The sequence below is a fragment of the Erigeron canadensis genome, chromosome 3 (assembly GCF_010389155.1).
Source record: "Erigeron canadensis isolate Cc75 chromosome 3, C_canadensis_v1, whole genome shotgun sequence".
Classification (NCBI taxonomy): domain Eukaryota; kingdom Viridiplantae; phylum Streptophyta; class Magnoliopsida; order Asterales; family Asteraceae; genus Erigeron; species Erigeron canadensis.
The window spans coordinates 43,383,848-43,410,875 of NC_057763.1; the positions used below are offsets into that span (position 1 = coordinate 43,383,848).

A 27,028-nucleotide genomic window follows, 5' to 3' on the forward strand; every position below is an offset into this window, starting at 1 on the left:
ACAAAAAAATACACCAAATATTCCCAAATGTGTAGGTCTGGTTTTGATTTCAAAGGGAAGATGATTTTAAAGATATTACATAGTTAAATTTTCAAATCTTAGAACTTTGTGGACAAAACTAATAGTTAGGTAGTTATCATGTGGTGTTTTTGTATATAACTAGATTCCTTTACAAGTATAAATATGTAACGACTACTTTAAACAAAAGCTTATAGGTGATACTTTGCTATCTTATTTGTTGGGGTCTAGTTTTAGTTCGTTGGTACATCCACCACAGGTATTAATTAAAATGTTGTCCTCAACGAACTCAATTGTTTTGCAATTAATTAATATTAAGTGATACTCGTATATGTTTTTGCTTTCTGATTTGTTTGGGGTTTATTTAAAACTGAATTTGTATTGAAGTCACATTTCTCATTTTAGCATGCATGCTTGAAATGGACAAAAAAAAAAAAAAATTATCACAGTTGGCAAACCCCTTAATTTTTCATATTTAGTCTCCAAAATCATTTACTTATATTTATTCAAAGTTTATTTTAAACTTCAAAATATGTTAAATTATACTCATTTGGTTAGTTCGAATTAGAACTTTGAAGACTCGCATTTAAAATACAACTTTTGATTACCAATGTCGCACAAAGATTAAAGAAATAAGATGCATTATTAATCATACATATCTATAATTCTATATGTATTTTTACTACTCGTAGATGTTTTTAAGTTTCAATACTTAATCATTTATCTAGATGTAACAGTTGTTTTGCACGTGTTTCCAAACATTTAGCTTCCATTAGGATAAAAAGCCTTGTTTAAGTCTCATACTTGTCTCAACATGTATATATCAAGTCAACATCTTAGAATTCTTGTACTTTATCCAGCTAAATGACCCAATAATTATTCCAGAAGTATCCCCGTTTCATTTCATATTTTCACAGTAAGTAAACCTCTACAAAACAGGCTTTCCGCGAATCTTGTTAATGCTGTTTAACTACCAAAAATTGGTTAGTTGGATATAAATTAAACGTGTCCCTCCAAACCGTTAGTCCTCTTCCAGTCCCATACAACTTTGTATGGCACGGCTGCAGAATCTTTGTCAGCTGGAAGCTCAGAACGACGCCTGAAAACTGCAATCTGTGAAGCAAACCCAGGTTCTACGCCGTCAACACCACCAACACCACTAAATTCAACATCATAGTTGTGTTTTTCAGAAAGCTCAGATGCCCAGATTCTGAACTGCTCCCGGGTCCACTCAAATTTGTGGTCAAAGTTGCGGAATTTGCAAGGTTTTGTTGGGTTTTTGTCATCCATGTCGTCCTCTGGGGTTTGAGGAGCTGATTTTTGAAGTATTACATTGTACTCGTAGTTTGGGGTGGATATGATAAGAAGTTTTGGACAAAAGGAGCTCAGCACAACGTTGCCAAATAAGGTTGCTTGGTCTTCTGACATGTGTTCAATCACCTAACATGAAGTCCAAGTCAAATGGTCAATGAAACAGTTGACCAGTTACCAACTGCCTAAAAAATTATGACTACTAATAGACAAAAAGTTAAATGTCATTCACTTACCTCTAAACATGTTCCAATATCACATCCGTATACCCGAGAATCAAAGGTTGTGATTGAACCATCTAACAACTGAGCATATTCGATACCGCTACATGGCGTTTGAGTATTACAACTGGTACTTAGCTTGGAATGTAGGGTCTGACATATAAAATAGAATATCAAACTATGCAGTATCGAAGAAAATTTGGATGTATGTTTTATCACAACACAAGTCTTATCTCAGAGATGGCAATTTCAGCCCATTTACTTACGAAAGGGTCCATTTTATTATCCGTAACAAAAAAATAATAAAATAATAACTAAAAGGAAAATGGGTCAAGCGGGTTGAGAGTTTCCAAAGTGTATTTCTAAAGCTTAGAGCCTGCTAAACCTATTTATTTTGATAAGTTATATTGTTGTTGCAACAATATAGTTTTTGGAATCATACTTGAAAGATCAATAATTTTTTAAAAACTGGACGACTAACTAATTCTGGATCCGTTACCCACCCAACCTATTTTGGAACCTCTAATAATTTACCTTTGCTGCACGAGCAAGGGCTTTAGTTGATATGTCAACACCAATAATTCTTTCCAGTGATGTTGGATAATCCAGTAATGAGTCCAACAAGCTTCCAGACCCACAACCAAAGTCAACCTGCCACAAAACAAAGATAGTATGGGACCACAAGTTGAATTTCACATAATCAAGATATACATTTGAATTTCTGAACATACCAGGAAAGTTGCTGAAGATTCCTTAATGTGTCCCACCGCATAGTTAACACGCTGCTTAGATAAAGAAGGGCTAAATTGAGCCTTTTCCATTCTGTCTTCCATGGGTTCCGTAACCCGCAACAAAGTTGTGGTGTATTCCAGGCCGCATCCACCTATTATTCATATATTATAAACCGAATAACAATATAAGACGAAAAAAACAATAAAAAGTAGCGATAGACTTCCAAATGATCCAAGTGTACTAGAGGGCACAAATTCAACCTATTTATGGAAATGAGATGACATAAGCCATATTTCATTGGTAAATGATGATGGATCAAAACGAGTAAGATAATTAAGTTAGCTTAAAGAAACTAATCAAATAGTTAAAAATTGCCTTTTCACCAAAACAGGCTCTTACATTGTTTTTATCGAGCAAAAATCACTAAAATCACAATTTCGTAAGCAAAATTGAAGGATTAATAAAAATCAAAATAAAAATGGACAAGAAAATGTTGACAAGTCATTGCAACTCATTACAGCCAGTTTGACCCATTAGACAATGTGTCAAACCTACCCATTACATCACATGTAATAGCATACTTGTAAGAAAAAAGCGAAAAAGGGAACAGGTTGAAAGCCATTCTAAGTGTATTCAAAATTCACATTTAAGAAAAAACCTCTTGGCGGTTTATTTCAAGAAATCATATTGCCAATGTAAGAAGTTAGTCCTTCAATTAAATTTAACACGTGATATATTGATAGAGCTTAAGAAAAGAGAAAAGTGTTTGTGGGTCATCCTCGCCCGACCCATTTTAATTTTACATGCCCGATTTGGCACCTCTAGCCTCATATACCAAGTATAAACTAATAATCAAGATCACCTGCGGAGAGTAAAGAAAGACTCCGTGAAAGATCAGCACTGGCTGCAAAAATCAACTCCCGAGGAGGCATCTCCACTCTAAAATGAGCAGATTGACCCACACCCGTCTGTGCCACAACTGCTTCAAGATCTGGAATAACAGCCTCACTCCCAAACTCAAACTCAAATTCTTCATTTTTCTCTAGAAGTTCTTTATCACCTTCAGTCACTAAAAACACACTGTAGCATACACATACTAGACACCCATTTGATGGAAAAATGTCAGAGTCTGGACCTTGTATGTTGTAAGAACATACGTTATCACTAAATGCTTGTACTTTTTTACTGTTAGCCTCAAAACCCGACCATGACTTGTGAACTAGCGAAAAAAAATGCAATTCCTTTGAGATATGTTCAGGATAGAAGTCAAGATCCAGACCATTTCCGTTGGTCAAATCCTCTCGTTGCATACTGAGTTTCTTTAAGTAATCACCTAGCCATGAGATCACCTTTGATGATGCATTTTGGACAGCATCACTTTGCTTCTTAAACAAATCTCGGGGGTAACAATGTAATATTAAATCTTGACCCTTTGAGAGTAATTTCACTTCACACCTATAAATTTCTTCAGGTCCCTCTATGTCTTTGGCAGGGACCAGGGAAAAAACAGGTTCAGGTAATTGATGCTGACGGGCAAATGTACAGAGGATATCCCTTGGAAGCAAGCCCCTCCAATTACTTCGAGCCCCAAATCTTGCAGGTAATTCAGCTACAAGTACTGCCTCCCGTGACAGCTTGTATATACCAGTAGGTACCTTGTTCATAAGTAACCTAATAAAACAATAACCGTTGAAAGAGAACTAACTTTTAGATTTGATGTAATGAGAGTAGAGGTGGCAAGATGGGCGAGTCATGCAGGTTGGATAACAGGTAAAACAGATTCAGGCCGAATGAGTAATTTTGCTACAAGTCAAAACGAGTTAGGTCGTCTCGGGCTAACCCAAAACCTTGTTCATATTCAAAACTTTTGTAAGAAAATTAATTTGTCTAATAAAAATACATAACTTTTTATACAATAATAATCTCTTTTTTTAAAAAAAAATTGCTTTTATGCACTAAAATACACAATAAACACATTTTCTTCAGAGCTACCTTTTGAATTTCACGAGTTTAGCCCATTAGAGATCAAACATACCCCGCATTGATGCATAAGTAGATAGGTCAAAACTGCCATCTATAAGTAAAAGAATGAGGAATAAAAACCTATAATATGTGCTGGAAGTTACATCTTCGTGGAAAAGATCACAAGATTTCCACGTGTAGCCTATGGTAGCCAAAATAGCATCTCCATATATGATCTGACCAGATAAATAACTGGCCCTTGCATTCATAAATGCTCCATCTTCGAGATCTTTTTTGGGAGCATGAAAATACAACCTTGTTTCAGAAGATGCTTTTCCAACAGATCTGAATAAGAAAAGGAAACACATGATGAAAGGAAGTAATTAGAGCCAATATATTGGTAAACACTAACGAGCTCTGAAGTACAAAAATAGTTTGCTTTTGAGAGGTAGAGGCCTCTTACCAAGATGATCACTTAAAATATCTACAATCTCTATGGAATGAAGTATGACCTACGTTATCTACTAAACTACTACATATATAGTTAATTAACTAAGATGATCATATAGTTGTTACATTTTAAAACTCTCAGCATCACTCACCACTTCCATAAGTAGTTCATATTTGAATGCTAACTACTAACTACTAACTCGTTCAAAAAAAAAAGTAGTTAATTGTTGAATTAAGGTGTACCTGAAGATAATTTTGTTCAACAAACTGCCAGAATGGTGAAATGAAACTAGGCATTTAGAAAAGTGACTGTATTGCCCTTAGAAAAAGTGACTATTGAATATATCACAGTACCAAACTTTTATTGACAGCGGTGATAGGTTTGCATAGTGTAAAGATTACACTCCATACACTTGGATGAACCAATTAGGCGTCCACTTACTAACCCGCATATGTGATTAAGATAACGACACCCAACTCTGAGTTATAAGGTATCTAGCTCACGGAATCATTAACATCTAAAAAATGTATACTAAAATGAAATACATATAACTAGAGATAGCAAGATGGGGAGGTTGGGTAATGGGCTAAGTAGTCAAGGACATAAATTCGGTGTTTCGGTCACGGACTGGCATACGAAATATCGTTTTTTTCGGTGGTATTTCGGTGATTCTAATATTATATATATATATACTTATATATATACATAAATAAGAGTAAAAGATAAAACCTGGAAGTGCTGAAACAGAATTCACTGAAATTTCGGAAATTTCGGTCAAATTTCGGAAATTTCGGTGGTATTTCGGTCAAAACCACCGAAATTTTCGGTAACGATATCAAAACCGAAATTCAATACCGAAATTATGTCCCACTACCGAAAACCGGTATACCACCGAAATTTCACCGAAATTGATAACATAGGTAATGGGTCGGAACACGTTGGGTTGACACACACTTTTTTGTCAACTCATATCACTATTTCGATAACCAGATAATGCATTGAATATAATAGTAGAACAATACTATTTATAATAATATTCCAAATCTTAGAACAAAATGATTGAAGGAGTTGTCTACGTTATAGATACACTCAGAGGCTACATGCAACCCATTTCACTAGTTCCTTTTTTATCTGATTAGTTTCATCTGACCCATTTAAAATTATTAAATGGGTCAAAATTGTACCTCTAGCTGAGATGAAAGCCATATAATATTTATGTGTTGTACACTTGTACCATACCTGGAAAGCATAACCATAGAAGCATCTGCAGCTCCAAGACCTCGGGCAATGACATCCATGTAATACTTATTTGAAGAAACATCCAGAGTTGAAGGCTTAACATTCTCCTCCACCAGATACGGAACTTGTATAACCTTAATATAAGTTTCTTGCTGGCATGAAGCCTCTACAGATTGTATAACTTCAGGGGGGTATGGGCTTATTCTTCTTAATGAGAAATTCTCTTTCGAAGTAAACACAGTTTCAGATAATCTTGTGGCAGCATCCATAACCATTGACATCACCTCCAACGGTTTTGACTCGATTTCAGGTTTTATGCTCTTACATAGATTAGATAGCTTAGAATCAAAGAAGCACATTACAGTAATGGGTACAAGACCATTGAGGTGACCCTCTCTCTGCAAAGCTGCTCGGAAGTGACCACTCAGTGGATGACATGTGGAATAGAACTGTTGAAAGAATCGAGAATTAAAAAGCACAGAAACAAATTATCCTGAAAAGTATAATGCATTGACATATAACTTAAAGATACAAATACATCAATAACATGCATAATGATTAAAGGAGCCAAGATGAGCGGGTCGACAAGTTGGGTAACTGAATAAAACCGTGTTCCAGGTTTGTATGCATTAAAAATAGACATTGGCCAACTTTCAACTCCTTCCATTTAAGTTAACCTTTTTTATTTGACTTATTTAAGAGAAAACACAAGCAAAATTGAACCAGTTATAAGTCAATGAGTCAAAATTGGCACCATTAATAATGATGTTTCATTATGCTTTCATAAGATAAAAGTAACCTACATCATTTGAGAATAGATAGGAAAGCCGAGAAATCAATTGATCTGCTGGATCTTCAACAGGAGGGTCAGTTAACTGCAAAAAAGAAGATATAGAGTTATATCAATCATCATATATTTTTCTATCTTGTCTTGAATCAGAGAAATGTGTTGCTTCAAACAGAATATCCCAGTAAACTTCCAATCAGTAAACACTTATATATGGAGTAAAATGGAACACAGATAGTATTCACTAAAGAAGCATACTTATAACAATCCTGAAACACAAAGAAATACTGTATGAAGTTTTAGTAGTAGAGAGTGGAATGACCAATGAAAAATGTAACCTTAGCCAAGCTGTGCAAATGAGCCCATTTAAACAACGTGATGGTCAAATACAAAACATATACGAATTCATGTGGTGTACTTGTATGAGTAGTTGATAACATACGGTACCATATCATGTGATTATGTGAATGAGGGAAGCTGATTATATTTGACAAATTGATAGGAACAAAAAGGGAAACAAACCTTCTCTAGGGCCTTTTCTGCAGCAGATTGCATTGCTTCCTTCTTTCTCTTGCAGATATCCGACACAACACTAAATTCAGGGAGTTCCAAGCAGCAACGGTATAGGCAAGGACCTTTCTGTGGAATAGCCAGTCCGGGGCATCCATTTGATGCAAACTCTTGAATTTCCTCCACATTATAACGCGCCTTATCTCCAAATCTCTTGTGTATAATTGCCTTAGGATTGACAACTTCCTTATTTGACGAACCTCCTGTCACCATTGTATGATTCTCTAATAGAAATTACCTCTTTGCAACGAATTTTGACAAGATGGATAAACAGCTGCATATATAACACATATGTATTAGACTTATATCAAAAGCTGTACTCTTACATTAGCAACTTAATTATAAATACACCCCTGCTTGGAGCTTTGAATTTTAAAAACTTCACTAAATTACTTCATTAAAACCCCTCACTGAGAAAACAACAGAGAGGGATCCCTGTTCAGCCTATCGGAGAAATTCGAAACCTTTGGCTATTATATATGCGGCCTAAACGGTATTCCCGTCGCCGTTTCCTAGACTTCTTCACTAACCATACCCATTTTCTGAATCACATAAAAAAGAATGTTACTGACTACTGTTAAAACTACATAAAATTTTCAAGAAACATAAAAAGATACAAACTTTACAACAACCATATACCGAAACCACATAAGATCAAATGGGTAGTAAAGCAACACAACATTGAGATAATATATTCACTTAAGAAAGCAAATGCATGGGTTTTTTTATTTTACAAATACAAAGTCAGTAAGAAAAAATGGCATAAAAATTCAAGAAATTGGAATCTTAAGCACATAGTAAAATAAAAACAAAAGTAATAAATGACAAATTCAGTGATCAAATTTATTTTACTATTATATAAAGAAATATAAAGGTACAAACTTTACCTATAACATTTGCAATGCAAACAAAAGGGGATAACAATGAAAAACAACTTAGGGTTTTGTAGGTTTTGTGAAAGATTATGAGAATTTGATGCTTTTTAAGAAGTGGGGTTTGGTTGGAATTCAAGAAAGAAAAGTATTTGTAGGGGTTTTAGAGAGGTACACGGAAAAAAGCATAGCAAGTACCTTTTTAACTTCTTTTGAAGTTTGTTTTGACTTATACAGTACACCACCAAGTTTTTGGAGTAACTTCGAACTTACAATGTAGAAAGTTAAAGAAGAAGCGACAAACACATAAGGCGTTGGATGTACGCACCTAAAATACCATATTGATACTCAAAATTTTTTGGAAGAACTATTTTGTAATAGGAGTTATATGTGACTGTGACGGCGGTGCCGACAGATGGTGGCGGTAACAGGTGATGGGAGTGGCAATGGTGCTGAATTTAAAATTAATTGATGTTAAAGAAAATAGTGTAGCGGCAATGATAGTGGTTGTGACGGCGGTGGCGACAGACAGTAGCGTGAATTTAAAATTAATTGATAGTTAAAAAAAAATAGTGTAGATATATTAAGATTTGAGGAATTTATGTTATAAATTATTTTATTAAGGGTATTATAGGTATATTAGGTGAAGATGTTTAAATTAATGAATAAATAAAAAGGGTGTTTTCGGTAGTTCAATTCCTTGATTGAGATTATTAAAAAGTGAAATGCTTTTTACAAGGTACTAGTCCTAATACCAATACGATGTACGATAGTTATATAACTTGTATTATAAAGAAATTTGAATATATCTCATACATGATTTGTGATTTCGTGAGTGTTAAATAAATTATAGTTAAAATAAACCAATGATCGAAGCTAAATTATAATAAACAATAATGATAAATATGGTATATTTTTACAATCACGTCAAAATCGAATCTTGTAAGCATAGTGGATGACGGCAAATACCTTTGTGATTTCGGATCTTAAATTCAAAATACTGAAGTCTTCATGTTAATAACTTAGTATAAGTAATATAAGTAATAGGAGTTGAAGAGTTTGGGGAAAAATAAATATAGACAATTTTATTAATAAGAAAACGATGAATCAAATGAGGTTATAATGTGTTTTGTATTTATAAGTGAGGAGTTATAGTTTAATTATACGTCTAATAAGGAATTTGAATCAATATACAATTAAAAAAGATAATTTAATTGAATAAATAAATTAAAATGACATGTGTCGATCAATGATTACGCCACGTGTCGTTTCAAGAACATCTCGATCATGTTTTAGTTTGTTGGTAGATTATAGATATAAATATAGATATAGATACAAATATAGATATTGATTATATATTATAGATGAATATACTGGTTTATAATTTTTTGATGAATACATTGTCATCTAGAATAATTCATCGGTTGATTTCACTGATTGTCGACATTGTATGATGGTTGCCTGGTCGGTGTTGAAAACGTTAATAGTAATATAATTAAGTGTTAATAGCTAACTTATAAAGTAGTAATTAGCTTATTTTTTAACAGTTAATCGGTATTCGACATCAGGGAACACTTCACCGTATAATGGTGAAATCCTGCACGTACTCTAGACTACGAGATGTAGACCATAAGCCGTTACAGGTGATTCAGGTAAAAAAAAACCTACAAAATTGGCACTCCTAAGAGTCGAACTAAAAACCCGTGACAAAAATCAGGGATGCATCTGCAAGTTGAACTAGCTTCATTTGCAGTAATTACCTTATATTTTTACAAAAGTTATGATTATTTAATTTAATTTGTATGCATGTTTAGAGGGGGGAAAATGTTTTACTTGAAATTTTAAAATCTATAACAATTTTTTTTAAAGGTGTGGATCATAATGTAACATAAATATATAAATTTAACTGGTATTATAAATTATACATTTTTTATAACATAAATATGGAAAAACCTCATAGTTTCTTTTTTTAAAGGGATAAGTATCTTGAAATGTAACAAATTTTGGACAAATGTCTATAGTGTGAAATAACTAAAGTTGTGTTCATTGTATGTAATCATCTATAAATTATGTGTATTGTATGTAAGAATGCATACGTAGCAACTATATATAGCTGTCACTTGTTAGTTTCTGATTTGTCGGATACATTTTCTTACATACAATACACATAATTTAAAGATAATAACATACATTGAACACAACTTTAGTTATTTCACATTATAGATATTCGTTCAAAGTTTATTACATTTACGATTACTAATCCCTTTTTTTAAATATTAATTACTCGTGAATATAAACATCTGACATATGTTGATTCCCCTTACATAATAGATATTCAATTTAAAACTCTCGAATAAACATTATTATTACCAAAAAAATCAAAGAAAAACTTATAGTTTGTTAAATTTCTTGTTTGTCATCTTGTGTATATTCCATTCACATGTTTCAGTCATTTGTCCATAATCTATACTTATATATATACTAGGTTTTTGCCCCGTGCGTTGCACGAGCTGACATAAATTTATAACAAATAATTTAAAAATTAGAAAAAAGATTTCCATTAAAGTACATATATATTGTTTTTGAAATTCTTGTAACCTAAAATATAACCCGCAAAGATTTTCAAGAAAGAATTGTTACTTCTATTAGTGAAAGACGTATATTAAGACACTTACACCTTCATATCATATGGTTAATTACAACAATACTCAAGTTAGCAATGAATAAATGTTTTATCTTAAGTATTTTCACTATTACCTTTACCCAATTACATGTATAATAACATACAACACTCGATGCCGCCACAACCACCAATAGTTGTCACAATCGCCACCAGTCTCTGTCCCTACCAAACCGTAGTTTTTGCTACCGCCGCTACAACACGCAGATACCGTGTTAATATTAATGAAGTTCTAATAGACACCATGTGTTGATACACAAGGGTTAAATGGCATCTTCTTTATCTTCTAATAGACACCATGTGTTGATATCGGTAAGAAACTATTATTATGCACGATGTGCAGCTATTTAAAACAATCATTTAATAAAGTTTTGACTATCGTTCTAAAATAAAAATAAAAAAAAAGTTTTGACTAATGTTATTAATTTTGTAATGTGAGGCTATTTAAAACAATCATTTATCAAAGTTTTGACTAACGTTATTAATTTTGTAATGTGTGGCTATTTAAAACAATCATTTATCAAAGTTTTGACTAATGTTTTTTATTTTGTAGCTATAAGATTAAAGATAAACATGTATTAAAATTTAATCACATAATTAAAAATAATCAATAATATGATATGAATCGTTTCTTTTCAAACTTATTCATGAACATATCTTATAATCACATACACTCAACCTAAGTCCTTACAAAAATTCGTAAAAAAATCATTAAAACTCAACATATTAGTTTGATATTACTAACAATATAATAAAGAACTGTAGTCTGTAACATTAATATAATATTTAATATTGAATTATAAAGCTGTAATTGTGATTATATATACATAAGATTTGATCATTTTGATGGAAGATTTTTTTCTTTTTTTAATCTAAAACTTTCTATAAATATAAAATAGGCTATAAAATATTGTTAAAAAAATATGGAGATGCCACATGGGATAAATCCTACGTGGTAATTTTTTAGAATGGCTTTTAGTTTGAAGAATGCTTTAGAAGACATGTTTAACTACTCTTTTAATAGATATATATCTACTACATTATAAAACATCTGTTCTCGCTATTTTTTTTTTTTTAACTTTTCAACTAAGTTTTTGAAAACTTTATAATGCACCTATTATTTGTTCACTAATTAAGATATGTTTACCCAAAATAACTATAATACTCTTAGAGAAAATACCAGTCACTCAATTTTATCTCTCTTCTCAAATCTCGACCATTCATTTTTTTTAATCTTCTACATAAATCATATTATTCATTTAGTTCATTCAAAATATTTTATCTCAAAAACCGTACATAAAAATTATATGGGTGTTCTTAAAACTTAATGCTCTTTCATTAGGGAGGTCATTCGATATACGTTCGACGAATTTTTAAATACGGTTAAGACATTTGGCTATCATGCTCTATGACCAAGCACCTCCTATAACCTATCACACTCTATGACCTATCACTCCCTCCATCTCACCGCCGCAACATACGGGTACTTTCTCTCGTATATATATATATGTTTATATAAAGATTTTACACTTTTGTTGAAATATTATAAGAAAAGAAAATATAAATGACAATCCTACCTTTAGGGGCTGTCTGGTTCATAAAATGTTTTTGAAAGAATTGGAATCTGTCAAGAGAATTGAAATTTGTATAAATTAGAATCTGAATCTTCAAAAATCTTATTTGCGTTTGGTTTACTAAACATCAAATCATATTATTTCACTTTGGTGTTTTAACTGTTAAAGGGTGTTTTGGTTTTCTTGAATGAATTCTTTGGAATCTTTAAACATTCCATCAAGTTTATGAAAAATTTGTAAATTTCATGTTTTAAGGAATCTGATGGAATTTTATAAATTTCAATTTCATGTTTTTCTCAATGAAACAAGTGAATGATTAGAATTTAGATTCCACTTGATATGAATTACAAACGATTCCAATGAACCAAACACCCCTTAATGAATTAACTACACCATTAATTTCTTATAAACGATCTTTACTACCCATTTTAGATCAATTATTTTTACATCAATTATCACCACTAGACGGTACCATCACCACCGTTCGCCGTATTTGGTGGATATCATTTTGTTTTCTAAAATATGTCCACCATTAACTCTAAATCAGTTACATTTACATTAATTTAAACCACTAAGCACTGTCGCCACCACCAACAATAGTAGTCGCAATCATCATGTGTCTTAGACCATTATCGTCGCATTGTGTTGATAGTGTTAAGTGATATCTCATTGAAATGCATTTTCACAAGTGAGAATTGAGAAAAACCATCAAATTAAAAAGAACCTCGTGACAAAATATTGATGCTTCGACCACGATGACGAAAAATTGATCCGACACAAAGTTCAACTCTCGTCACATTACTTTTGGCTATATTACAAAGTGGAAATTTGGGAGATGGTGAACAGCAAAAAAAAAAACACACAGTATATTCCATCAATCCATAACACAAAGTTGAATCGAAATTGATTTGAATTGAATGACGAGATTACTGTCGACATCCTTTTTCAGATCTTTGAAACCTCATAATAATAGGAATAATAATAAGACTCTCCATCTTCCAAAAAGATCATCGGCATCAACCGAACTTCCGATTTCATTATCGTCGGCCTCCCTCAAATCACCGGAATCACAAAATCTTAATGATAATAGCAAAAATAATTGGTGCGTGTATCTAATCCTGTCAACCAATTCCCCAATCAAAACTTACGTTGGCGCCACCAACAATTTTTGTCGCCGGTATTCCCCCTATTTCTGCTGTTTGTATCTATATATAATTATAAATAAGTGTGTGTGTGTTATCTTGCATCGAGCAAAAAAGTCACCTGTTCCCCACCCCCCACCTTATTCCTAGAATATAAACTTGGCCCAATGGCTCTCCTTATTTAAACATGCCGAAATCCATTTGTGTCTTACACTGGCCGTTCCGGATTGATGTAACGGTGGCTTAGCCACTCCTTTTGTGGCTTCCATATTGAATTCAGTAAAATGCCACTCTAAGTTGCAACCATTTGGCGGTTCAACTCTTTGGTCCGACCCGAAACTGAGTGATGTTATTGTTATCAACAGTTATACGCATTTAGTGCCAGTATCTGAGGAATTTGTACCTGTACATGTAAAATCTTGTTTACGGAATTTTTTTATGAACCTGGGATTGGTAACTTGCTAACTTATGGAAGTTATTGAGAAAACTGTTTGGAAAAAAGAACTTATAAACTTAATTTCCAAGTAGAAGAGTATTCAATATTTCATTCAATGTTAAAGAGTACTCTGTATTTGTCTTCCTTTTTGCAGCTTGAAACAACATAATGGTGAACTAAAGGGCGGTGCAAAAGCATCACAGGCCGGAAGACCATGGATTTGTGCTTGCATTATTCGAGGTTTCGAGACTAAAAGTGATGGTAAGCATCTAGTCTTTCTACAGTCATAATAACAATTATCAAATTTTCCAGACATCATCAATTCTATAACAAAAATAAATATTCACATTGGACTCCAAATTTTACCTTGCATAGTTGCATTTGCATGCGGGTTCAAGATTATAGTGTCATATGGAGTTGGTAGTTTCAGCTTAGTTCCTTAATTAGTTAGGAATGGGTAGCTTTGGGCCATATATTAACTATGACGGTCTAACGGTTATATTTATAATAGTTAAATAGGAAGCGAGCCAAATGGGTCAAATTTGCTGAAATTTACCTGGAAGCATTGGCGGATTCAACTTGCTAGAGGAGGGGGATATAGAACCCAACCTATTCAGCCCAACACCACTAGTTTTGGTACATTATTTGGTTAGATCTTAGCCCAAAAGTTAAAATGAACCCAACCCAAAAGTAATAATGAACCCCATGCTTTAGATAAACTTAAAAAAAAAAAAACTAAATTCATCTGCTACCTCTAGTCATCTCAAGTTTACTGATGTGGGTTCATGCTTTATGTTTTAGCTTTTGATGGAAGTTTTTATGAGAATACAACAACAAAGTTATCCCAAATTGAACGGCTATTCATCATCCTCAATTTTTACTTGATATTAAATCATAATTTTATAATTTTATCAATGTTATACTGATAATTTTTATTATAATTTATGAACTTTGTAATAGGAAAAAATTAACTATTTGTTTATTTTGAGATTTTTTTTTGGGTAATGGGATACCCCGATGATTTTATAACAACACGTAAGTAATGTTCGGTACAAGAAATGTGACAGAGTATCACATTCATTTATATATGGCATACCATATATATATTACAAGCATTAAGCAACAATAAACACTATTACTTCCAAGATGGTAAGTACGGTAACAATAACTAGGAATTAGGGCAAGGTAATCTCCAATTTGTGACAATGCCACCAGAACTAAGTAGCTACTACGATAACATCTTCCAATGCATTAGGGCTGATTAATCTGCTCCTCGGCATTTTCCAAGCTTCCAAGTGATTTATTTTGAGATTTTGTATAATTTTTCAAGTGATTTATTTATTGTTAATTTTTTTTGGAAACTTGCTACTTTATATTTCTTTAAGTTGTTTTTGTAAAAACTTTTATCATTATATTTGTTTTATTAGAAGACATGGAAAAATAGTTGAAAAGAAAATTACCATCACCCAAAGACGATGTTATTGGTAGCCACATGGCTATAAGTTCCCTAAAAGGGTAATGAGGAATCACAAGCGATCTTTTAGCTTGTTATAGGTAGTTTTTTTAGTATTGTTTTTAGGTGTTGTTTGTATGTTGATTTTGGGCTGTTTTTATTACTCTTATTTTAGGTTGTTTTTTAGCTGTTTTCAGTGTCGTTCATAGGTTAATTTTAGGTTGTTTTGTTGCAGATTTAGGGCTACCCAGAGCTACTGATTTTAAGTCTGGTTAATCGCTTATTTTGCTGTTATTAATGTTATTTTCAAATAAACTTTTTTTGCCCCACTATCCTAATATCCTGGATCCGTCACTGCCTGGAAGTCCAGGAAAAAAGGACAAAACATTGTTTGCTAGCCACTACTCAACCTGACCTGAACCAGTTCGACATGTACCTGTAGATGAACCATGTTTGACTCATTACCCTACTTTTCTGACCCACCTATTTTCCCATCTACAATTAGATAGATAACCATGCTTCTAATTTTAACCTAACTAGTCATTTGCTAACTATGAGACCATATGGTCATAACTAGAAGACAGCTGATTAAATGTAACTGTTTTGACTTAGGAGTTGCGTATGTGACATCTCTTGAAGAGCTATGTACTATGTTGCCATTACTACTAAATGTCATGTGTTCTATGTCGTGACCATTTTTTGATTGATCAACCTACACTTGGCATGTATTTTTAATCATCGATTACATCTATTGTAATGATTAATTTACTATTGTGATTTACTATTGATGGTTGATAACTCTTTGTTGTGTTGCAGCATGCAAGTTCGAGTTTAGATGGAAGAATATGTCACGTAAAATGACGCGTGAAAGGAATTCGAAGGATGAGGGAAGGCTTCGTTTGTTGCAGCATAGAAATAAAGCACTGCAGAAAGTAAAAGGTTCAATAAATTGCATTAATTTGGAATTTGACTGGAAATTAGAACTCATCTGATGTCTCTATCTGTGTCTCTTTATATCAGAATTTCATATACAAATTCCTGATTTTAGACCATGTAGGCATTCATCAATTTAATTGTAATTTGTATGCCCTGTTTTAGACTAAATGGCACAATATATGTAAATTTATCCAAACGTTTATGACATGAGGTAAACGTTATAAGATGACGATTACAATGTGCCTATCTTGGTGTGAGCTGATACTTTCTCAAAAGTCAAAATGTCAAGTGTCCTTCAAAATGACGAAAATGAAGCACTTTTGGCAAAGTTATAGCTGCAAAGAAAATAGCTAGTATATTTATCTATTGTTATGTATGTTTGTGATGAGTCAAAAACAATCCAAGTTTGTGGAAAGTGATTTTTACGTCTTCAGGTTGGTTTACACATCACATAATACTCCTTATGATATGGAGACTAGAGAGCAATGTTATATTTTGCCACAGTTAACACTTTATGCAAGTAAAAAGATTTTAGTAAACAAGAGTTTGATTTGTAGACGTATGGTATAAAAAAGAAATATTATAATACTACTTACAATCTATCCTTATCGTTACTACTTTATAAAAATTATCACACTCTCTCTTCTAACATTTTTCAATATTTTCTCTCATATAAATGTCCTATGCAAAATGACCATTTTACCCTTAATAAATTAATTAATTTTATTTTTTTATTCATTAATATAAACATCTTCACTTAAAACACCTATAATACTCTTGATGAAATAATTTACATAAACCCATCAACTTCTAAAATAACTATATTGTACTACCCCTTTTACATTAATTATTTTTACAATAATAACCACACCGCCACCACTCGTCACGCCACCACCTCTACCAACCACCACCGTCACAACCACACCGCCGCCGCAACCACACCGCCGCCGCATTGCGCAGGTAAAATGTTAGTATGATATTAACAAGTTGGTTGTAGCATCGAGATGACAACAAATATGCTAAAATCTGAACCTTATAAATCATAATGTCATCTATGCTCACATAATACTTGATAGGAAAAAAAACACGCTCGTTTTCCCCAACGTCAATGTATCCATGTCGAATTGACGATCCTAACTACAAGCACCGGCACCATATCGAGGACATAATGATTCACACAGTTGGCTAGTTTGGTTTGGTGACCATGAAAGAGTCATTACAAGCTTTCTAATACTGAAGGATTGATAACGACAATAACATAAGTTGATAAAGTTAAGAAAGTGATAGTATAATTTTGTGATGTAAATCAAAAATATGGAAAGAAATATGGAGTATGTTCATACACAACCTTCAATACTATAAACTTGTCAAATCTATAACGATGTTACATCAATTTTTTTTATAAAGTTACGGTATAAACTTAGTAAAATTAGTAAGACTAGAGGAGCCCAGCCATATATATATATATAAAGTTAAGAAAGTGATAATATAATTTGCACTTTTTGTGCCATGTAGGATGCCACCTTGGATCCTTCAAAACCATGGAGTATGGGGTTCTCAAGAACCCCCACTTTTTTTTTCTTTTCTAATATGATTTGCCACTTTTGTTTTTTATTTTTTAATTCTACTTTGACTTTTTTTTAATTAATAATTAAATTAAACTAAAACTTGTAGTATGGTTTTTATAAAAGTTGTGATATTTTATAAAAATTTAGAGAGAAAAAAGAGAGAAATTTGAAATAAGTAAAGAAAGAATGAAGTAAAAGAAAAAAGGAGGAGGTTAAAAAAGAAGAAAATAATAATTTTGGTTCAAATTTGGTCAATGTAGCCGTTGCCAACGTTCAAAATAGTCTTGAGACTCCCACTTTGTACCCCGTCTCTTCTCTGCCGGGGTCTCCACATTTTCCCTCAAGAACGTCGATTGGGGAGGTGTGGCCGTGTGGGTGACGTTCCTTAGGGGTTTTCAAATGTTCTTTGACCACTTTGTACAGTCTAAATGATGTTGCATAGTGTTTCCTGTGATAAAAACCTTTCGATTCCAATGAAGGATTATTTTATTACGTTATATAAACGCCACTGCAAACTTTAAAGGAGCTCATCTTACTCCATCCTCACGTTCCCAGTCAATTTTCATTTTAAAAAAAAGAAGCCTATCTTGAGATTAGAGAAGCATATAACACATAATCCAAATCACAAGATATCGCCACGTGCAAGCTAATTATTACGTCATCATCAAGTCGACGAGTTCCTAAATTACTTTATTCGTATTTGTTATGACCAACAGAAATGGAAATAAGATAAAATCAACACTTTTTTTTCTTTTTTTTTTTTTTTTTCCTTTCCTCGTTTTTTTTTCTCTCTCTCAATTTTGTATTTCTCCCTAAAAACACCCACACACACAGTGGATTGAATTTCATTTGCGTGTGAAGGAGCATAATAATAACTCCATTTGCGTGTGAAGGAGCATATATATGGCTGGGAAGCTATCAACGTGGTTTGTATTAAGCAGCGGCAGCAGCAGTCATGGATGGAATGATGATTGTAAGAAGCATTATTTCAGTTTGCGGCTGTTTCCTCGATCATTGGTTTCCTGCAAAATGCGTCCACAACGCTCCAGTAATAGGTATACTTCACTTTTTCCTGTTATCAATTAATTGATAGCATTACATTACAATTAACCATTAATTAATCAAGTAATTTAGGTGGTGCATTTGGGATTATGTTCCATGAAATGTGTGCTCGTGTCAATGTGACTTGGCATCATCCTCTAGACTAGTAGCAGATTCAACTTTTGATTTTTTATTTTATTTTTCGTGCTTATTGGATGACAATTACGGAGAATTCTAATTGATCTATGACATGTAAATAAGATGATTTTAGAGAGTGATATGTGATACTTAACCAAGCTGTAAACCACCACCAAGTGGGCAAGAGTCCTTAGGTTCGAAACGTTCCTGGTTGAACATCTTGGGGGTGGACTGCGAAATGGTTCAGAAACAGTCATAATGTAATTATTTACTATTGACAAGAATTTGCTTGTGTAGGTTTACGACTTAATGTTTCACTATATGTCGGTCAAAAACTTTTGATACATATATGTAGTGACCAATCCAACATACGGGCGCAAGTTTACATAAAAAAGTATTAAATAAATCCAACAATCAACTTACCTGCAAAATATACTTGTTCCATGGCCATGTCAATACGTTTTCACAACGAGGTTCAAACCCAGTTCTCTTCCGAGAGCTGCAGGAATCAGGACACCTTACTACTATAGTGGGGTTAACTCAATATTACTTGACATTATGCTTTCATAATTCAGATTAATTCGTTGGGTTAACATACCTCTTATAGTCTTATACCTCGTTCTCTGATATGAGATTGTGTCTTGGATTTCTGTTTTGTTGGTGATGTTGATTTCTCTCATGTCCAACACTGATGTAGCTTGCCACGACCCAGGAGGCCTCAAGCAAAGAAAATTTTCCCAGCACAACTTCCCCAAAGTGACAACCTCGTGCCAGATGGCAGCGGACATAGTGATTCAGAGAATACAGATGACATATCAGCTTTATCCAGCAACTCTATATCTAAGGATATAGTAGCAATTCAACGTTACGATGATAGAAATTCCAGCAATAAATTGAACCTGGTATGCCTCAGGAATTCTATATATGATGCTTTTAATCCAGGAACCTATTTTCGCCCATTTTCATCTTTTCACATCTAAATTCAAATGCATCATGTTGTTGACTATGACTTAGATTCACCATTTTTTTTATAATCTGAGCTTTTGGTAAAGAGGTATCCAGATTCCAAAGTGTTTTTTCTTCCCTAAGTATTTTTCTTTTAGTAATCCCTCTACTCGACAATCAACAATTAATTTCCTTAGTGGGTCTTGTTATCTATTTGCAAAGTTCATTAGACATCTTTGGATTTTATGTATCTAATGCCTTTAGGTGCCCATCTAGCATCATAATCTGTATAAGCAAGATCTGATTAAAACATATCCACATATAATAGGATTCTTTAATAGGTTGAATTCTTATGGTTGAATATGATAGACCTTTATTCCATTCAATGTACTAAATCTGGTATAGATGAGTACTTTACATTGTGATTTTTACAGTCTATTGGTGCAGATAAAGTGAATGAGGTCTCCATTATAAATATGATAAACCTTTATTCCATTCATTGAATCATTGTACTAAATCTGGTATAGATGAGTACCTAAAATTGTGATCTTTACAGTCTATTGGTGCAGATAAAGTGAATGAGCTCTCCACTGTAAATATTCAAGATGTAATTGGGATGATACGAAATGCAGAGAAAAGTAAAACCTTTTTGCTCTTAAATGTGAATTTTGTTTAGTGTTAGAATATATGGATCGGATCTTCTGTAAATGTTACGACCCATCATATATCTTTTTATATAATTGTTTTCTAGATATTCATATCCTAAACCAAGCTCGCATCCATGCAATTGAAGATTTAGAAAAGATACTTGGTGAAAAAGAGACCTTGCAAAGAGAGATTAACAGTTTGGAGATGAGGCTGGCTGAAACTGATGCACGGATCAGAGTTGCTGCACAAGATAAGATACACGTGGAGCTATTACAAGACCATTTAGAGAAGCTTCAAACAGAAATGTCCAACAGAAATGAAATTCAAGATATTGTTCTCCGGTCTCCAGATCGGCAAACCCGTGTTTTAAGTGAGGAGCTGAATATTTTAAGGAATGAGAACATGTCCCTGAAAAATGATTTAATGAGACTTCAGGAGGAGCTTAGTGAAGTCAAGAAAACAGATGAACGTGTTGAAATGCTGGAGAAAGAACGATCTATTTTGGAGTCTTCACTGAAGGAGTTGGAGTACAAGCTTACTTATTCCCAGGAGGACGACTCACAACTTTCAACTTTAAGATCAGAGTACGAGACCCTATGGGATAAGGTAGAGCATTTGCAAGGATTACTTGATAAGTCAACTAGCCAAGCAGATCAAGCTATATTGGTATTACAGCAAAACCAGGAGTTGAGAAAAAAGGTTGAAAGGCTGGAAGAGTCCCTTGAAGATGCTAGTATTTACAAGTTATCATCAGAAAAGTTGCAACAGTACAACGACCTAATGCAACAGAAAATAAAGCTACTTGATGAAAGATTAGAAAGGTCTGATGCAGAGATACATTCTTATGTACAGCTATATCAAGACTCTGTGAAGGAGTTTCAAGATACACTTGATAACTTAAAAGAGGAAAGTAAGAAAAAAGCATCAGGTAAACATGTCGACATGCCATGGGAATTCTGGAGTCGTTTATTGGTCATGTTTGATGCTTGGTCTCTTGAAAAGAAAATTGATGGCGATGAGGCTAAGCTGCTCAGGGATATGACATGGAAAAAGGATACACGTATCCATGATGTGTACATGGAATGCAAGGATAAGAATGAACGTGAAACTATCACTGCTTTTCGTAAATTGACATCTTTATCATCCAGGTGTGTATTATTTTATAGTAATTCGTTTGTCCAACATGCTACTGTATAAACTAATGCTTTTTCTTAAATGTAGTCCAGGATTGCATGTTATTCATATTGCTGCTGAGATGGCACCAGTTGCTAAGGTAGAAGATCTTGCTAAATGCAATTATCTTTTTACTCACAAGTAAATGGGATAAATTATTTATATATTTAGAAGAAATTAAGCCTTTATTGAAATAAAAACAATAACATGGCCATAAATGGGAGAAACTATATGTTCTTCAATCTGTTTTTTTCCCCTGCAAGCTTCGTCTTTATGATATGCTTCTATGACTGTCTAATTCAAGGCAAAACTATTCTAGGTTTGATTGAATAGCAAATCCTTGTCATATTTTTCAAATACTAGTTTGTGTGCGCATTTGCATATGGTCTCATGCCAAAAGGATCAAGTACAAGGCTTTTGGCAATAGACGACAGATGATGATTTTGGAAATTGGAATATAATTTGGAGACTTATATCATGTTTAATGGCGTGCTTGTACTCCAATGTTTTAACAGTTCTGTATTCATTTACTACAATAAATGGGGAACTTGTGAAACATTGGATTAGTTTAGAGCCTTGGTAAATTACTCAACGGTCAAAAACAGTCGGTATTATATTGTAAAGCTGATCGTTATTAGAGTTATGTGTTCAGTTACGTATGTTGTAACTATACCATGAATTTATGTGTGAGACTTTGAGCAGAGATTAGTGGGATACAAACATGTGTTATAGGTTCATGTAAAATTATAGTACGTATAATGTTCATGTACACTCAGGATTCCAAATTAAGAGAACACACTGTGTGGATGTAGAGATCTTGCCTTGCTAGAGAATAGGCTTGTACACTAACTTCTCTAGTAAAGACCCAGAACTATGCATTTTTTCTTCGTCACTTCAACATGCTCATTTTGTTCCCTTAACCGTAACTGTCCTTAAGTTTCATTACCTCTATAAGAACTTAAGAAGTGGCGAAAGTAAAAATTGGACTTAACCAAAGTTTTTTTTCTATATTTGCATTTATCCCTCAATTAAGTTAGAGCTAAACCGAACTATAAGTGACCTATCTCAAGTCCGAATAATTGTTAGTTTACCTAAACTAACACCACTACTGAATTTTGAGTGATCACAAGCTGTCCGGAGGCCTCAAGATGGCCAAAATAGGAGCTAAAATTAGGAAACAGGTTCTCCAAAATAGCCAGTATTTTTCCTGGTAACTACGTGAGATCAAATCCTGAATTTTGCCTAATTTTTCTTTGTAAATTTTAGGTTGGTGGTCTAGGGGATGTGTTGTCTGCTCTTAGTAAAGCACTACAGAAGAAAGGGCACCTCGTGGAAATAATTCTCCCAAAATATGATTGCATGCAGTATGAAAGTATTCAGGATTTGAGGGTATACTTTTCCCCCTTTTTGTGATTGGGTTGCCATACCAGCTGAATCCAAAGTTTTTTAAGACTGCTCATATATTACATCGGTTTTTGTACAGGTCTTAGATATAGTGGTAGAGTCATATTTTGATGGCCAATTGTTTAAGAATAAAATTTGGGTTGGTACTGTTGAAGGTTGTAATTCTCTTCCATCTTAAATATGCATTATCTTAAGTTTTTTTGTTTGTATAATGACATAAAATTTAACTATATTCTTATTGTGTATTAGGGCTTCCGGTGTACTTTATTGAGCCTCTTCATCCTGCTAAATTTTTCTGGAGAGGGAAAACCTATGGGGAACCTGATGATTTGAAGCGTTTCTCTTTCTTTAGCAGGGCAGCACTTGAACTGCTTTATCAAGCTGGCAAAAAACCAGATATTATTCACTGTCATGATTGGCAGACTGCTTTTGTTGTATGGATCTTATCTTCTTTTTAGTTTTTGTAGTTCTATCTATTGTTCAGAAGATGATCTTATCTTGTTATTTAGGCACCCCTCTACTGGGATATTTATGCACCTAAAGGACTAAATTCGGCTAGGATATGCTTCACATGTCACAATTTCGAGTATCAAGGTACTGCACCTGCTGCAGAAATAGCATCTTGTGGCCTTGACATTCACCACCTTAACCGACCAGATAGGATGCAGGACCATTCATCAACTGACAGAATAAATCCTGTAAAGGTATTGAGGGCTGTTTTCTTTTTTCTGTTAATGCATATCTTTGCTTGTATGAGTGTTTTACTTATTCATGTCTTTATCATGTTTTAGGGTGCTATCGTGTACTCCAACATTGTCACAACAGTATCACCAACCTATGCACAAGAGGTGCGAACTTCAAAGGTATGGGTTTTTCCTCAAAATGCTCTTATGTGTTCCTATGATATATTAGTGATCAATATCCCAAAGAATTTTTCCATTCTCATCACTGGCGTATTATGCTTAGTGAATAATACTAAAAATGTTGGCTATACTCGTCAGTGGCACACTCAGTATACTCTTTTGTAATATAGGGAGGACAAGGGCTACATGCAACCCTTAATGCTCATGCTAAAAAGTTTGTGGGGATTCTGAATGGAATTGATACTGATGCTTGGAATCCTGCCACTGATGGCTATCTCAGATTCCAGTATAATGCCAATGATCTCGATGGGAAGGCTGAGAATAAAAAAGCCCTAAGAAGACATCTTGGGCTTTCTATTGCAAACAGTAGGAGGCCATTGGTAACTTCCTTATCTTCTTAAATGCCATTTACAATTTTTTTTTTGTGAGCTTTGTCCTTTTATCAATATCTTTTCAATAAGAAGATAAGCTCTCCAACACTGCATTTACCAGGGGTTTAGTGACATCTTACAAATGAACTCCTTTGAAATAATGATTAGTTTAGTATCCAATAGAAATACAGTTTCACTCACATATTGAGTCCCGTTGTCTTGATCATATTGTGATATTATCTCACAGGTTGGCTGTATAACAAGATTGGTACCACAGAAGGGTGTGCATCTGATCAGGCATGCGATTTATCGAGCATTGGAATTGGGAGGACAGTTTGTATTGCTGGGTTCGAGCCCTGTGCCAAGTATTCATGTAAAGTTCTCACCTTTTAGTCCGAGGATGTTGTTTGTTTGCTTTTTAAACTATCATATCTAGATCTGATTATTTGGAACATCCTACATGCATACCAGGTTAAAAAGATACCCTTTTTTTTTATTTTTATTGTTTTTCAGTTTAATAGCATCACCTTTATATACATATTTTTCCATTTAATAGCATCAGCTTTGTTTTGTTTTACTTTAATTGCATCATATTTCTTCTTGCAAGTAGACCAATTTTAATTGCTAAGAGTTTTAAATTGTAATGATCATATAGAGAGAATTTGAGGAAATCGCGAACAAATTTCAAACTCATGAGCATGTTCGGCTGATTTTGAAATACGATGAAGCTCTTTCCCATACAATATACGCAGCATCGGACATGTTTATCATCCCATCTATATTTGAGCCTTGCGGCTTAACACAGGTGCATCATTTGTTAAATTTGATTGAATAAAAACATTATATAGCTGCCATTGGAAGCCAATTGGGTTAGCTCTATCTTATTTGTTATTTGGTTCCTATATTTTCAGATGATAGCCATGAGGTATGGTGCAATCCCCATTGTTAGAAAGACAGGGGGTCTAAATGACAGGTGAAGTTGTTATTTGTATACCCGTATTTGACATTTAAATCTCTACTTGAGGTAATAGTTTTTTGGTTCTAATCTGATGGATGTCATCTGTTTTTCAGTGTCTTTGATGTTGATGATGATACGATACCAGTTCAATTAAGAAATGGATTTACATTTGTAACACCGGATGAGCAGGTAAAATTTATTATTATTATCTTTGAACGGCGAGGGTAAAGTTATTTTTTCCTTCTTTCCTTGACATATTAACTTCCTTCTGTGTTGTATGCAAATTTTCTCTTTACTAGAACTTTTCGTCATCCTCTAGTATTTTAATTACCTTTAAGATGATCACTCTTTTCAAATGGAACGTTCTTGGTCAGCATTAGATGTGTTGTGTGAGTTATATGAGTGCTATCGTTCAAATTCCATGATTTATATACTCACAGCTCTTGAGATTTGGCTCTGCTAATACTTTTTCGACACTAAACATAATTACAGAACTCTATAATGACAAGTAAATGTTTTTCTGACTAAATGGATTTAGGAGGTCGTATGCATGAAAAAAAAAAATTGGGGCCACTTTCTACCCATTTGGACCTGTTTCTTTTAGCCAATTTTTTTTGCTTTGAACAATTTGATCTGTGTGATACGAGACAAAACTCGAGTCAACAATTGCTATCTAGAGGGTCGAAATTGTTACCTCTACTCATCATCTTCTGAACTACATTTAAACAAATTTTTAATTTTCTTTTTTTAAAATTTGGATGACTGCTTGATCATGATATAACAACGTTCATTGAATAAAAAACACAGGGATTCAATGGTGCTTACGACCGCGCCTTCAACCACTACAATAGTGACAGCGAAGGTTGGCAAGAGCTAATGCGCAAGGTCATGAGCATAGACTTCAGTTGGGATACATCAGCGGCACAATATGAAGAACTGTACCAACAATCAGTAGCTAAAGCGAGAGCAGTTAATCGTGCAGCTGGCTAATTTTAATAGACAAGACCAGTTTTCTCTCAAACTACATTACAAGTGAACTCAAATCAAAGGCTTCATGTACCGAAGAGTAATGCTAATGCTACACTCGCAATACTTGACCATGATCAGATGATTACTATCAGATAGAGAAACTTGAAGGCATTTGGTCCTTCCCGCCACAAATGGTTTATATGACATTTAGTATTTTTTTTTGTCCATATTAGTTATCTTCACGATTTCTTGACAATGTAAATCATGGTCCATATGTGGTTTTAAAGAAAATTTATTGGACAAATTGTACATTGAGAGGTTATCATTCACATACATGTAAAAAAGTATTTTGTCAATAAGATGTGACTATTAGCTATGTGGTGTGTTTTCTAAATTCTTTGGCTGCTATAACTAAAGCAGGCGTTTGCTTGAGTACTTGTTTCCAGATGTCGTGTGTGTAAGTTTTTCAATTGCTCGCTAAAAGCACTTTATCCATTGCAGTTGAAAGTGGCAAATGATGAGGTGAATGAAGTGGTTTAAAGCATTCAAATCACAGCCATAGGTGG

General features: G+C 33.6%; 3 protein-coding genes across 5 annotated transcripts; 2 read left to right on the plus strand and 1 right to left on the minus strand.

The window, feature by feature from the left end:
- Positions 1–790: 790 nt before the first annotated feature.
- LOC122590532 (small RNA 2'-O-methyltransferase) lies at positions 791–8,318 on the minus strand. The gene is made up of 10 exons (XM_043762729.1): positions 8,179–8,318; positions 7,244–7,565; positions 6,738–6,809; positions 5,935–6,383; positions 4,386–4,589; positions 3,145–3,953; positions 2,282–2,433; positions 2,085–2,201; positions 1,566–1,703; positions 791–1,458 (listed from the first exon to the last, which is right to left on the minus strand). The coding sequence occupies exons 2-10, from the start codon at positions 7,502–7,504 to the stop codon at positions 1,018–1,020; spliced, it is 2,643 nt and encodes an 880-aa protein (XP_043618664.1). The 5' UTR covers positions 7,505–7,565; positions 8,179–8,318; the 3' UTR covers positions 791–1,017.
- Positions 8,319–13,195: 4,877 nt separating this feature from the next.
- Positions 13,196–16,616, plus strand: LOC122593673 (structure-specific endonuclease subunit SLX1). Its single transcript, XM_043766111.1, has 3 exons — positions 13,196–13,594; positions 14,150–14,256; positions 16,265–16,616. The coding sequence occupies exons 1-3, from the start codon at positions 13,335–13,337 to the stop codon at positions 16,438–16,440; spliced, it is 543 nt and encodes a 180-aa protein (XP_043622046.1). The 5' UTR covers positions 13,196–13,334; the 3' UTR covers positions 16,441–16,616.
- A 2,095-nt stretch (positions 16,617–18,711) lies between these two features.
- On the plus strand, positions 18,712–26,838 carry LOC122591374 (probable starch synthase 4, chloroplastic/amyloplastic). Of its 3 annotated transcripts, XM_043763645.1 has the most exons (17): positions 18,712–18,813; positions 18,846–19,007; positions 19,829–20,033; positions 20,633–20,714; positions 20,828–21,872; positions 21,946–21,997; positions 23,164–23,286; positions 23,381–23,456; positions 23,551–23,735; positions 23,811–24,005; positions 24,093–24,164; positions 24,335–24,544; positions 24,783–24,908; positions 25,191–25,340; positions 25,447–25,508; positions 25,607–25,682; positions 26,301–26,838. In XM_043763645.1, the coding sequence occupies exons 2-17, from the start codon at positions 18,856–18,858 to the stop codon at positions 26,481–26,483; spliced, it is 2,994 nt and encodes a 997-aa protein (XP_043619580.1). In that variant the 5' UTR covers positions 18,712–18,813; positions 18,846–18,855; the 3' UTR covers positions 26,484–26,838. The 3 variants fall into 3 exon arrangements, with proteins under 3 accessions (XP_043619580.1, XP_043619579.1, XP_043619581.1); XM_043763644.1 differs by having other exon boundaries at positions 18,712–19,007; XM_043763646.1 differs by having other exon boundaries at positions 18,712–19,007; positions 19,847–20,033.
- The last annotated feature ends 190 nt before the right edge of the window (positions 26,839–27,028 follow it).

Coding starts and splice junctions, on each gene's coding strand:
- LOC122590532 (XM_043762729.1), bottom strand. CDS start 7,504: ATGGTGACAGGAGGTTCGTCAAATAAGGAAGTTGTCAATCCTAAGGCA. Junction 3,954..4,385: donor ACTTCCAGCACATATTATAG/GTTTTTATTCCT, acceptor TTGTTTTATTAG/GTTACTTATGAACAAGGTAC. Junction 2,434..3,144: donor TCTTTCTTTACTCTCCGCAG/GTGATCTTGATT, acceptor TATGAATAATAG/GTGGATGCGGCCTGGAATAC.
- LOC122591374 (XM_043763644.1), top strand. CDS start 18,856: ATGGCTGGGAAGCTATCAACGTGGTTTGTATTAAGCAGCGGCAGCAGC. Junction 24,545..24,782: donor CAAACAGTAGGAGGCCATTG/GTAACTTCCTTA, acceptor ATTATCTCACAG/GTTGGCTGTATAACAAGATT. Junction 25,341..25,446: donor AGCCTTGCGGCTTAACACAG/GTGCATCATTTG, acceptor CTATATTTTCAG/ATGATAGCCATGAGGTATGG.
- LOC122593673 (XM_043766111.1), top strand. CDS start 13,335: ATGACGAGATTACTGTCGACATCCTTTTTCAGATCTTTGAAACCTCAT. Junction 13,595..14,149: donor ACCAACAATTTTTGTCGCCG/GTATTCCCCCTA, acceptor TCCTTTTTGCAG/CTTGAAACAACATAATGGTG. Junction 14,257..16,264: donor TTTCGAGACTAAAAGTGATG/GTAAGCATCTAG, acceptor GTTGTGTTGCAG/CATGCAAGTTCGAGTTTAGA.